Source organism: Vulpes lagopus, chromosome 10, assembly GCF_018345385.1.
Source record: "Vulpes lagopus strain Blue_001 chromosome 10, ASM1834538v1, whole genome shotgun sequence".
Classification (NCBI taxonomy): Eukaryota; Metazoa; Chordata; class Mammalia; order Carnivora; family Canidae; genus Vulpes; species Vulpes lagopus.
Genome location: NC_054833.1, coordinates 74671277 through 74684505, shown reverse-complemented (window position 1 = coordinate 74684505; position 13229 = coordinate 74671277). Strand labels below are relative to the sequence as shown.

Genomic DNA, 13229 nt, shown 5'->3' with positions numbered 1-13229 from the left:
GAATCTAAAACATGAGTGTCTATCTTCAGAAAACTTATAATTTAGTAGGATTTGGCTAGCTCTGTCAACAGCATATTTAGTATAAATGAATATCCAGTGAGTGATAAATGAGTGATTCAGAGCACTGTGATAATGAGGCAAGTGATGGGGAGGGTAGGAGAGAGAGAGACACTCAGCTGGATCATGGAGGGTGGATTGAATTTAGCTGAGTAGGATTAAAGGCCATCAGAGATGAAGGAAACCATCTATACAAGAGTGGGAAATGTCAAACGTGTTTGAGTAGGAAAGAGTAGATCAAGATGATTGGAAAAGGGGTTTATGTGGGGAGGAAGCCAAGTTGGAAGGAGTACTTGGGACCAAATGTACAGGTCTTTAAATACCAACCAAGTTTACACTGTATCTGAGCTCAGAAGTTACTAAATTCTGGGGACACCTGGCTGGTTTATTTGGTAGAGCATGCAACTCTTGATCTTACACTTGTAAGCTTGAGCCCCATGTTGGGTGTAGATTACTTAAAAATAAGATCTTTAAAAAAGAAAATAAGTTACCAGGGGTGCCCGGGTGTCTCAGTTGCTTAAGCATCAGACTCTTGATTTCCACTCAGGTTATGATCTTAGGGTCATGGGATTGAGCCCGGCGTTAGGCTTTGTGCGCAGAGGAGAATCTGCTGGAGATTCTGTCTCCCCCTGCACTCTTGCTAGCTCTCTCTAAAATAAATACATCTTAAAAAAAAAAAAAAAGAGCAGCCCCGGTGGCTCAGCGGTTTAGTGCCGCCTACAGCTCAGGGTGTGATCCTGGAGACCTGGGATCGAGTCCCACGTCAGGCTCCCTGCATGGAACCTGCTTCTCCCTCTGCCTGTGTCTCTGCCTCTCTCTCTCTCTCTCTCTCCTCTCTGTGTATTCTCATGAATAAATAAATAAAATCTTAAAAAAAAAAAAAGTTCCCGAATTCTGATGCATGACAAAGTTTTGCTGAATCTGTTATGACCTGAATAAGATAAGGGCAATCTAATGGAATTTTCATAATTCTGAGTTTATGCATTAGATTTCTCTGTTTTGAGATAAATCCCGTCTCAGGGAGATTTTGTATTTTGAAGGTTAATAACGTTCTTTTATGAAACAATGATGACAAGAATTTGTTCTTTTTCCTTTGACTCTCTCCTTATTGGTTCACTGATCATAGATAATCATTATACATTTTTGAGTTGAGTGATACTAGTATAAAGAGAACCTAGCAAAATAAACCTTGCGAAATTTTGAAAGTTCAGTTTTAGGCATTACGATAAGGTTTTCCATTGGATGCTTGACATGGGGAATGGAAAAAGATGGGTGGATGCAAGATTGATAAAGGGGGCAAGAAGGAATTGAAGAGATGATGATGCAGAAATGGGAAGAGGAGGAGTGATGTCACGGGAGGTAATGAAGTCAAATACATAAATCAGAGGAAATCCCACTGAGGTGTAAGACTATGATATGCTTCAGAGTCTACTAAGATAAGATGCTAAGCTTGTCCAGGCTTTACTTTCTTGCATGTAAAATGTAACTTTTTTTTTTAAACTTTATTTTAGAGAGAGAAAGTGCAAGAGGGGAGACACAGGCAGACTCTGTGCTGAGCTCAGAGCCCGACATGGGGCTTGACATGGGACCTAACATGGGGCTCAGTGTAGGGCTGCATCTCACAACCCTGAGACCATGCCTAAGTTAAAATCAAGAGCTGGATGCTTAACTGAGTAAGCCACCCAGGCACCCCTGTAGCTAAGAGTTGGTTATGAGGATTAAATGAGATGATGCCTGTAATGCATCTAGCACAGTACCTAGTTTCTAACAAGTGCTCAGTAAATACTAGCTATAATAGTGAGTTTTTTTCTTAAAGTTTTGCTAATTTCTTTTAAGAATTAATTTTTTTTTTTTTTTTTTACTTTGGTTAGTGGTTGGGGTTTGGGACAGAGAGAAGGGCTTAAATACAGATTTAGAGGCAACATCTGTTGAGTTGGAAGGAGAGTTCTAATAATTGACAGATGTCAGAGAAGCAGAAGATGATTGAGATAGGATAACTGCTAGAAAGATTACTGGCGAATTTGAGGATACAAATACCCCAGTGCGGTATGTTGAAGTCAGGTTGGTATGTTGAAGTCAGGTTGGAAGGTGTGCAGTTAATAGGGACAGTGTTCTTATTTGTTCAAACCTTGGCAGTGGGGCCCCATTCATTGTTTTTGCTTATTTTTCTAGCCAGGTGGATTTTAGTGTGTGTGTGTGTGTGTGTGTGTGTGTGTGTGTGTGTGTGTGTGTCTGTGCACGTGTGCACCCATGTGTACAGGTGCATGGGCACTTGTGCATGCACATGTTTAGGGATGCACCACTTAATCAATTAATTGGGTAATACGTGCTTTGATGAAAAGTACTCTGAAAAGCTCTGTTATATGATTATTTGAATAAATGTACTAAAGGAAGTAGTGCCATAAGAAATAAACTGCTTCACTTGAATAACAGGTGTTTTAAAATTATGCTATTGTGTCACTTATGATGGAATTTTCTTATTATATGAAGGGATCAAAGATTAAGGGAAAATGATCAAATATTGGCTATTAATCACACTCCACTGGATCAAAACATTTCCCATCAGCAAGCAATTGCATTATTACAACAAACCACTGGATCTTTGAGTCTGGTTGTGGCCAGGGAACCGGTCCACACAAAAAGCAGAACTTCTATCAACCTAACTGATACAACTTTGCCTGAAACAGTGAGTTGCAAATTTGGAAAAATAACTTAATTTTGAATTATGCCACTGATTTTAAGAAGTGTAAAGACATTTAAAGGTATTACTTGTCATACTTCAGGAGAGATGATCATATCTCTAAGTAAAATATTAGCATATTGAACAAGATATTTCACAGAGGATTCTGTTTTTCAATGTCCTATGACTCTCCTTATTTAAGATTATATTTAATGTAGAAGGTAAACTGTTGTATTATGCATAAATTTTTTGGTGATGGAAATAGTCTTAGGTTCCTTGGTGATGTAGGCAGTTCCTTAATTAAGCTGAGAATTTTTATTAGAGATTTACTGTTGAATATCTTAAGTAAGATTTAGTTATTTATTTAAAAATATTTTTTGTAAGTTATATTGGGTGTTTATGACTAGATTATTGACACTGCAAAATTATAGAAGTTTTCTTTACTTTCATACCTTTTCATGTAAGCAGGTATGCTGAGCAATTTAAAAGAATAAAAGTATACATCTCTTTTGGGAATCTTTAAACTTGGTTTATAACATTTTACAGATTTTGGCCTCCACCTTTAGAATGCAAGCAAATAAATCTTATTTTCGTATAACACTAAGTGCTAGCTGATTAATTTTCATTCACTGGGACAAAAGAAACAATAGACCGTCTGGGTACAGCGCAAGGTCACAACAAAAATTAACATATAGACATTTTCCCTGTTGTAATTAGTGATATTTATACAACACAATTTACATAATATTTATACAACACAATTTACATAATAACTAAAATGAACAAAGCGGGAGAATGCTTTGCATAGTGGTTAAGAACAAGGGCTCTGCAGCCAGGCTAAGGTGGGTTCAAGCCCAGTTCTTCCTCTTCCTAGCTGTGTCATATCAGAGAGGTTCCTTGACTCCTCCACTCCTCAGGCTCTTCTGCTTTTACTTGGAACTAGTAACAGTATCCACTTCACAGAACTAATATAGGGATTAAAGGAGAATGCATATGAAGAGCTAAACACAGTGCCTGGTGTAGAATATATACTCTATCAATTTTAGCTGTGATCATTAATTCAGGCATATTTTAGCAAATCTTGTTACTTCCCAGATACTAGTTGTTCCAGACCTGAATTTATTATATATCCCAGTATTCCTGGTTATTTGTTGCATAGTAATGTTGTATAGTAACCTTCCAACTTAGTATAATAGTAAAACCAGTAAGTATACCCTAAGGAGCTTGAGATCTGGAGAATTTTGTTCCGCAGTTAGATAATGTGAATTTAATGCACATTTTCTTTTCTTTTTAAGATGTATTTATTTATTTTGGGGAGGGAGCAGGTAGGGAAGAGGGGCAGAGGGAGAGAGAGAATCTCAAGTAGAGTCCCTGCTGAGCACATAGCCCAATGTGGGGCTTGATCTCAGGACTCTGAGATCTTAACCTGAGCTGAAATCAAGAATTGGATGCTTAACCAACTGAGCCACCCAGGTGCCCCTAATGCACATTTCTTTCTTTTTCTTTTTTTAAACGATTTTATTTATTTATTCATGAGAGATGCACAGAGAGAGGCAGAGACATAGGCAGAGGAAGAAGCAGGCTTCCTGCGAGGAGCCTGCTTATTATTTGAATAAATGTACTAAAGGAAGTACATTGATATGGAACTCGATCTCAGGACCCCAGGATCATGACCTGGGCCTGAGGCAGACACTCAACCACTGAGCCACCCATGCACCCCTTATGCACTTTTCTGATGGAAGCCTGCTAGAGGGAAAATGCTTATGTCTCTCAGTCTGATTTGCACAGTCCTTTTTGCCCATGTGTTCAATGGGGCCTACTTTTCCTCTCCCACATAAGAGCCTGCTTAATTACTCTCTTTTACCTCATGTCCTCAGAATTTCATCCTTCACATTGCCACCCGATTAATCTTCCTAAACCACTGTTCCCGTCCTTCCTTTCTAAAGCCTTCAATTATTCCTTTTGCTTATCCAAGTAAGTAAATCCAATCTTTTCACCATATCTTTGACCCATTCTGGAGACCCTACTCTTCCGCCATCTTGCCCCTCTGACCCATTCTGTTATATGGTTCTGTTTTGCTCTTATATTTCTCTTTGTCTTGAAAATGTGTGTTTTTCTTTGTAGTGCAATAAAATGCTACCTTTTCCTTTAAGCTTTCCGTAATTCTTCTTTGGATTTGACTTCTTGTCTTTGCCTCCACCTTCCCCCTAATCTTTATAATATTTTAAGATTCTCTTTCAATTCAGGTAAACACATATTTATTGGTTCCTCCTTGCATGTTGGGCATTGTGCTAGACATTAGGTACAGACTGGAGAAGGAGGCAACATGTCTCTATCCTCTTCGAGCTATGTGTCTTATGATTAAACATTCTGTCTCATATTTTAATTATTTGTATTTTAGATGATCTTCTATGGATTATAAGATTCCCAAGGGCAGGGACCATGTGATCATCTTTATATATCTCCTAGACTCTAGAAGGATGATCTGATTACTTGTAGGCATGTTCAATTTGTTGTATATCTGTTCCATTAGTAATTATTGTATTGGAAAACTAAGCATCTGTGTTTCACTAACACTTTGGCTCTTATTTGCCATTAATTTGTAGGTTCATTGGGGCCATATTGAAGATGTCGAGCTCATTAATGATGGCTCTGGATTAGGTTTTGGAATAGTTGGAGGAAAATCAAGTGGCGTGGTTGTGAGGACAATAGTTCCTGGAGGGTTAGCAGATCGGGTAAGTTGTTCTCATTTTGGTGTCATACAGTTTAAATTGTATAGTTTGAAATGTAATTTTATAACATAGATTACTAGAATATATGATTCCATAACTAGAATTTAAGTATTGCTAAAATTTTTTTTATTTCCATTAATGTTAATATACACTCACTTGGTTTTTTATTTGAAACATTTCTACATTTCTTAAGTCAACTGTTTTTGGGTTTTTTTTTTTTTTTTTGGCCTGCGGTTGACAGTCTTCTTGATTCCATCAGAGGACAATATGTTTTGTTGAAGAGCTATTAATAGGTGTTGTATGTTGAATATCTGTGCTCTCTCCCATTGTATCTTTCAAGGACCTAAATGCTAAACTTAGAAGTTACAGTGATTATAAACATTTGTCCTAATATTATATGGAGTAAATTTCACTTGAATTATGGTTTTCTTGCATTTAATTCAAATGACTACCCTTCATTATTTAGCAGTGTTTAAACTGAAAATGAGCCTCTTTTTTTTTTTTTTTTTAAACTAGGCTCCATGCCTAAACATGGGGCTTGAATTTGCAACCCTGAGATCAAGAGTCACATGCTGCACTCACTGAACCAGCCAGATGCCCCCAAAGGTGGGCCATTTTAGAACTTATGAACTATTTAGTTTTATTTTTTTTTTAATTTTTTTTTAAAATTTATTTATGATAGTCACACACAGAGAGAGAGAGAGAGAGGCAGAGACACAGGCAGAGGGAGAAGCAGGCTCCATGCACCGGGAGCCCGACGTGGGATTCGATCCTGGGTCTCCAGGATCATGCCCTGGGCCAAAGGCAGGCGCCAAACCGCTGCGCCACCTAGGGATCCCCTATTTAGTTTTATATTGAAGAAAATGTTAAACATGGCATTTAGTTTTTAGAAAAGCAGTTTAGAAATTTGTTATGACATCACTTATTAGTGAACCCATAGTTTGTGAACTGGCCATGATAGCCAGAATAATACATAAATATTACTAATCAATTACCTTTAAATATATCCCTTCTAATGAACATAAGTAAAAATGAACTTGCCTTGCAAATGCAGCTTTGGGGTAAATTCCTCAATTCCCCATTTCTATTCAAGATTGTTCCACCTTACACAAACTGTGGAGCTGCTAATATTCCTATTTTCAGCCTCTATTTGTATTTAGAGAAGCCGCTCTCAGAGTTTGCTTTGTGGGGATCCCTGAGACTCTTGCAGGGGATCTATGGGATCAAGACAGGAAAATGGCATCAAACTGTGCTAGTATTCATTGCATTCTTCACCACCATGTGGCTGCAAAAGAGGAAAAAAAAGTCTTAAGAAAGCGCAGCAAAAATTTTTATTTCTAGTAAATTTTGACATTTAAGTGCATTTTTTAAAATATTGTTTGACAAAATGGAACATACTGCACAGCACTTTTGCCACACACTGAATTATGATGGTTGTTTTGGGAAAAATATTTGTGAAACAAACTAGCCACCTTTTTAATGTGGAAAACATTTAAAAATTTTAAAAATTTTTTGCTGTCATTCAAAAAGTGTTTTGAAATATCACCTATAGTGTTATGACTTTCAACTGTACAAAATGATTTGATGTTTGTTTATACTGTGAAATGACCACTGCAGTAGTCTAGTTAATGTCCATCACCACACAGTTATATGTTTTTTTCTTGTGATGAGAACTTTTAAGATCTACTTAACTGTTTTAGCAACTTTTATATATACAATACAGTATTGTTAATTATCACTTACTTATTCACACATTTGGTCCACCTGTTTTCCCCCACCCCAACTTCTGGCAACCCCAATCTGGAATAGCATTTTTACTTTTGAAAGAATAATTAGCAGAAAAATTATGGTTATTCAGACTTGGGTACTTAGCAGACATTTCTTTGAAAATGAAGCAAGCCTGTCACTTCAAGGAAAACAACTGACAGCATTTGTTGGTGATGATAAAATTTGAACTTTCAAGCAAAAATTAGAATTCTGGAAAAGTTGTGTTTTACCATGAGCTTGAAATTTTCCAATATTTGGAGACTATTCTGGTTATATTATTGCTGATATTTATATGATTTTTAAAATATTATATAATGAAATATGTCAACATTTGAAAGATCTGCATGAGTCTGTGGATCAATATTTTATGAAGACCAATGTGTGATATGACTATATATAGGTAAAAGTTCCATTCAGAATTCAAGATTGAGCAATAGATTTTAATGAAACCATATTTGAAAGTTTGTTGATGAAGTTGGAGATTGCAGCTGATCTTTAAGAAACCACAACTTACCAAGTTTTGGTGTGTTATCAAAGAAGAATGGACTCAAAGGACTATTAAAATACTCCTCCATTTTCCAACTACGTATCCAATTGAGGCCAGATTTTATCTTCTTTTAAGCCAGACATTAAAGAGATTTCCAGGGCAGCCCAGGTGGCTCAGCGTTTTAGTGCCACCTTCGGCCTGGGGCATGATCCTGGAGACCTGGGATCGAGTCCCACATCTGGTGTCCTGCATGGAGCCTGCTTCTCCCTCTGCCTATGTTTCTGCCTTTCTCTCTCTCTCTGTCTCTCATGAATAAATAAATAAAATCTTTTTTAAAAAATTCCAAAAATATTTAAAAATACCACTCTGGGCCCCCTTGGGTGGCCCAGTTGGTTAAGCGTCTGCCTTCGACTCCAGTCATGGTCATGATCCAGCAGCACCCTGGTATCAAGCCCCACATCAGGCTGCCTGCTTCTCCCTCTGCCTCTGCCTGCCACCCCCCTTGCTTGTGCTCTCTCACTCTTTCAAATAAATAAAATCTAAAAAAAAAAAATATATATCACTTGGGCAGCCCAGGTGACTCAGCGGTTTAGCGCCACCTTCAGCCCAGGGCATGATCCTGGAGACTCGGGATTAAGTCCGATGTCAGGCTCTCTATCATGGAGCCTGCTTATCCCTCTGCCTGTGTCTCTGCCTCTCCCTCTCTGTGTGTCTCTCTTGAATAAATAAATAAAAAAAATATATTTTTTTTAATAAATACACTCTTAAAAAAATACTACTCTTCTCACTGTTTTGCTATAGAAAATGTAGCTTTTATTTGTAAAAAGTGTATACATCAATATATAAAAATATATATTAGCATATTACATGTATTAAATATTTTTATTTTTTAAAAGATTTTTAAAAAGATTTTATTCATTTATTCATGAGAGACACAGAGAGAGAGAGAGGCAGAGACATAGGCAGAGGGAGAAGCAGACTCTCTGTGAGGAGCCTGATGTAGGACTCGACCCTAGGAGCCCAGGATTGCGACCAGAGCCAAAGGCAGACACTCAACCACTGAGTCACCCATGCACCCCTGTATTAAATATTTTTTAAATTTCTCTGCTATTTTCTAATTCAGTAGAAAACAGAGACAATCACATAAACAAAAGCTCTTTCAGATTCTCTGTAATTTTTGAGATAAAATTGACATACAATAAACTGCACACACGTAAAATATACAGTTTAATGAATCTGACGTGTTTACTGGCAAGTCTGAAATGTGTAGGGCAGGCTAGAGGATGGAAACTCAGGCAAGACTTGATAATGCAATCTGGACTTTGAAATTTGTAGGGCTGTTTGGCAAGATTTCTTAGGAAACTCAGATGGGATTTCTGTTACCGTCTTAAGGCAAAATTCCTTTTTCTCAAGGAAATCTCAGGTTTGCTCTTAGTCTTCCAACTGATTTGATAGAGGCCCCCCCCATGTTATCAAGGGTAATGTTTTTAAAGTCAACCAATTGTGGATGTTAATTATATCTTCAAAGTACCTTCACATAATATCTAGATTAGTGTTTCACCATAAAACTGGGTACCATAGCCTAGACAAGGTAACATATAGACTTTAACCGTCATACCATCTGTCTCCTTAGTGAAGAAGAAGAACATACCCATCACCCACAAGAGTTCCTGTGTGTCTTTGCAATGCCCGTTTCTCCATCTTCAATAATTAAGAGTGTGAAGGGTTTCTGAGACCAGAAAGACTGAGAATGGTCATTTTATGGATCTTCAGAACACATCTGTGGCAGAAAATATATTCTTAAGGGTTTTGGGGAATTTTTTAAAAAAGATTTTATTTATTTATTCATGAGAGACAGAGGGAGGGAGAGAGAGAGTGAGAGAGAGGCAGAGAGGCAGAGACATAGGCAGAAGGAGAAGCGGGCTCCCCACAGGGAGCCTGATGCAGGACTCGATCCTGGACCCCGGGATCATGCCCTGAACCGAAGACAGATGCTCAATCACTGAGCCACCCAGGTGTCCCTGGAGATTTTTTGTAATCTGATAAAAAATGAGGTATTGTGGAATATTCTGATATCTTTTCCCACATATCCCCTGGCCCTTAGCAATTTTCATGGGCTTGTTTGCTGGAGTAGCATTTTTCAAGATGCAAAGTGGTATAGTCACTGTGAAAAACAAAGGGTCAGATAAATTTAGAAAACACTAAGTTAAACAAAATCAAATAGACTTCTTTACTGTAAGAATTTTCTGAGCTTTTAATATCCTAATGTGCATTAAGAATTGTCACAAGGAGAATATGATGTGCAGTTTCCCAAATTAATCCCTTTGAGATACTGTTGGGAAAGGCCCAGGTCTGATTTTACTGCCTTTCCAGCCTTTACTGGAAGGGATTGTCACTATTTCAGGTCATCAAGGAGGGGGTTGGGGTAAGCCCATCAGTCATGATGCAAAAGCAAATGTTTGTTTATACCAGACATTCTTATCTGCCTAATATACATTATTCCCATATAATCCTTAAAACAGTCATAAATTTTATTTTCAAATTATAGATATGGAAACTGTTAAGAAATTGCCAAAGGCTACTTATTAGGAAATGATAAAATCAAAATTGAGCCCACATCTGTTTGACTCTGAAGCCTGTCTTTTACTGCTTAAATCTGTTTATCTAAAGTTCATCCTCATATGTTTTTTTTTTTCCCAGATGTATACTTGTCCAGGGTTGGTCTAAGCTTACCAGGAAATAGCTCTAGAAGCAAGAGAACTATTGACTTTTTCCTGTAGGGAATATGGTGAGGTCTAAGCATAGGAGACAGAGCCATCCCTTCTTCTCTCTTTCATCTCAGCTAATGGCCGATAAAATTTCTTCAACTGGCTCTGTGCTTTGTTGCTAAGCCTTTACAAGTTGTTGCTCATGTAGCCTGACCATAGTTTTAAAAGAATGAAAGGGAATTATTGCTTTTAATTAAAATATACTCATGTTTTGAATGTTAACGCTCACTGTTGACTATGGCAATCTCTATGGTAAGGGAATATAGATGTCCTAGGTCATTAGTTTAGATGTGATCAAGATTGATCATAATCAATGTTCAGCTAATGGGGTTAATTAATCTTTCTTCAAAGAATATATAATGAGATAATAGAAAGTTAGAAAAAGAAGTCAGTATTCCTTATTTAAAAGAGTTTCATGGGATGCCTGGGTGGCTCAGTGGTTAAGCATCTGCCTTCAGCTTAGGGGCTAATCCTGGGGTCCCAGGATCGAGTCTCACATTGGGCTCCTTGCATGGAGCCTGCTTTTCCCTCTGCCTATGTCTCTGCCTCTCTCTCTCTCTCTCTCTGCGTCTCTCGTGACTAAATAAATAAAATCTTGAAAAAAAAGTTTCATGAAATAGCCTTTTACATTTTCTTTTGCGTTTACAGATTACCTATATATAATCTGTAAAAAGATGAGAATAATTGAGGAGGTGTGCCTAAGAACACCTAACTGATGTCACTGCAGCCTAAAGGGGCATCAGAAATGGATGCATTTGATGATGTGCTATAGGCAAGGCAGTAGGCTAAAGACTTTACATATAGTATTGAGTTTAATATTCACAGATCGATGAGAGAGGGATTTATTCCCATTTTGCTGAAGAGTGATCTGAGATTTAGGTAGAATAAATAACTGACGTTTGGCCATACAGCTTGATCAAAGTACAGCCAGGATTTGAACTTGGGTGTATCTGACTCCAAAGCCTCTACTACTTGTCCTTCTGCTGTCTTCTGCCTCTAATGTTAGAAAGTAAATGAAATGGAAAAATATTGATTCATAATGAGCTTTTTAAGAAACACTTGTTGAGATTTAGTTACAATGAACAATCAGTAAATGTAATCAGGGCCAATTCCATGGCTGGGAAAATTATATGGTATCGTGTAAGGGGAACTAAAAGACTTATAATTTATGTTGTAAATCTGTAATATATAATAATACATCAATCTTAAATTTATAAATCTATAATATATAATAATACATCAATCTTAAAACCTATAAATCTATAAACCCATATCTATTTATAATCCTCAGATAGTCTCCAAAAATCACAGTACCTGAAACATATGTCTTTTCAGAATTCCATTCAGTTGTGGTAAAAATTCCAAAAATTTTCAAGAGAAGATTTTTTGTTTTGTTTTTGTTTTTGTTTTTGTTTTTTTAGATTGAGAATGGATAGTGTAAAACTTCATTTTACAGAGGTATCTTTCTTATGGTCTAGAGAAATTCTAGGGCAGTCACATACATTGAATTAACCCCATTTTCCCTGGAAGGTAACTATAACAATGCAGTCTATTTAAAGTCGTCATGAATTATTGACTTTTTGGTGTTAGGCAATTATATTATAAGTCATATTAGCTATCCAGTAATCTTTCATACTAAGAAGGAATGTAACCAAGCAGAGATTGGAGAGTGGGTGTGTACAATGAGGAATTTTCAGTTTAGAATAAGCCAGACCCAGCGTGAGGCCACTGAATAGTTAATTATTCCCAAGAAATTTTGCGTTGAGTAAGTCTATAAACAGATCTTTTCCTCATCCTTAAAAATCACTTGATAAGGGCTCTGGGAATTTGAGGAGGATAGGATAGATGTTTTTAGATCTAGTATCTTCCTTTAGTTTCTTGAGGGAAAGAGTGTTTATTTTAAAAAGTTGCTATTTCCTGCCAATGTTATATTGCCTTTTGATTAAAGATCAATGATAGAACTGGCCTGGAATCAAAACTAGAAGTTTGTTTTCTGTGTTTTAGTTTTGAAAGAAACAAATTTGATTTCTTAACTTTGTAGGTCAGGCCTGAATCCTTTAGGTTTTCAAATATTTTATATTTATTTATTTATTTATTAAAATATATTTTTAATTAAAATATATTTAAAGAATTATTTTTTTAAGTAGGCTCTATGCCTGATACGGGGCTTGAACTTGTGACCCTTCCATCAAGAGTCACATGCTCTGCTTACTGAGCCAGCCAAATGCCCCTCAAATATTTTTTTTTGAATTGAAATTATCATCCATACTGCTTATCAGGGAATTTAAAATGCAAAGGAATACATTTTTTAGCTTATACCTGCTAACTTAGATTAAAGTTAATAAATAATACTTTTAGCCTTTTCATTCTAATGCAAGATATCTTATTACATCAGCTGTTTTAATTTTTGTGCCTTCCATACTCTCTTAGCCTATATGCATAATTGTTTTCCTCTTTTGAAAGAACCTATAGGTTAATATACTTTTATATTTGAATGTTTGATTAGCATGCTAAGTCTTTGAATCTTGGCATAGCTATTTATTGGCTATCATTGATTTATGATTTCTGTTAAAGAACAAAACCCTATGCCTTTTAATTTCCTTGCACAGTAGACATGTTATGGAAGGAGAATGTTGATCAAAAAATATCAATAAAATGCAATATTTGGGGCTGCTGGACTTTTTTTTTTAAAGATTTATTTATTTATTCATGTGAGAGAGAGAGAGAGAGAGAGAGAG

General features: G+C 36.6%; 1 protein-coding gene across 5 annotated transcripts in view; it reads left to right on the top strand.

The window, feature by feature from the left end:
• PATJ (PATJ crumbs cell polarity complex component) overlaps positions 1-13229 on the top strand; it is a 359628-nt gene that overhangs the window by 21344 nt on the left and 325055 nt on the right. For all 5 annotated transcript variants that reach the window (XM_041770677.1, XM_041770680.1, XM_041770678.1 and 2 more), the window contains exons 6-7: positions 2548-2743; positions 5344-5472. In XM_041770677.1, the coding sequence (XP_041626611.1) occupies positions 2548-2743; positions 5344-5472 (325 nt within the window). The remainder of the gene's footprint in view (positions 1-2547; positions 2744-5343; positions 5473-13229) is intronic.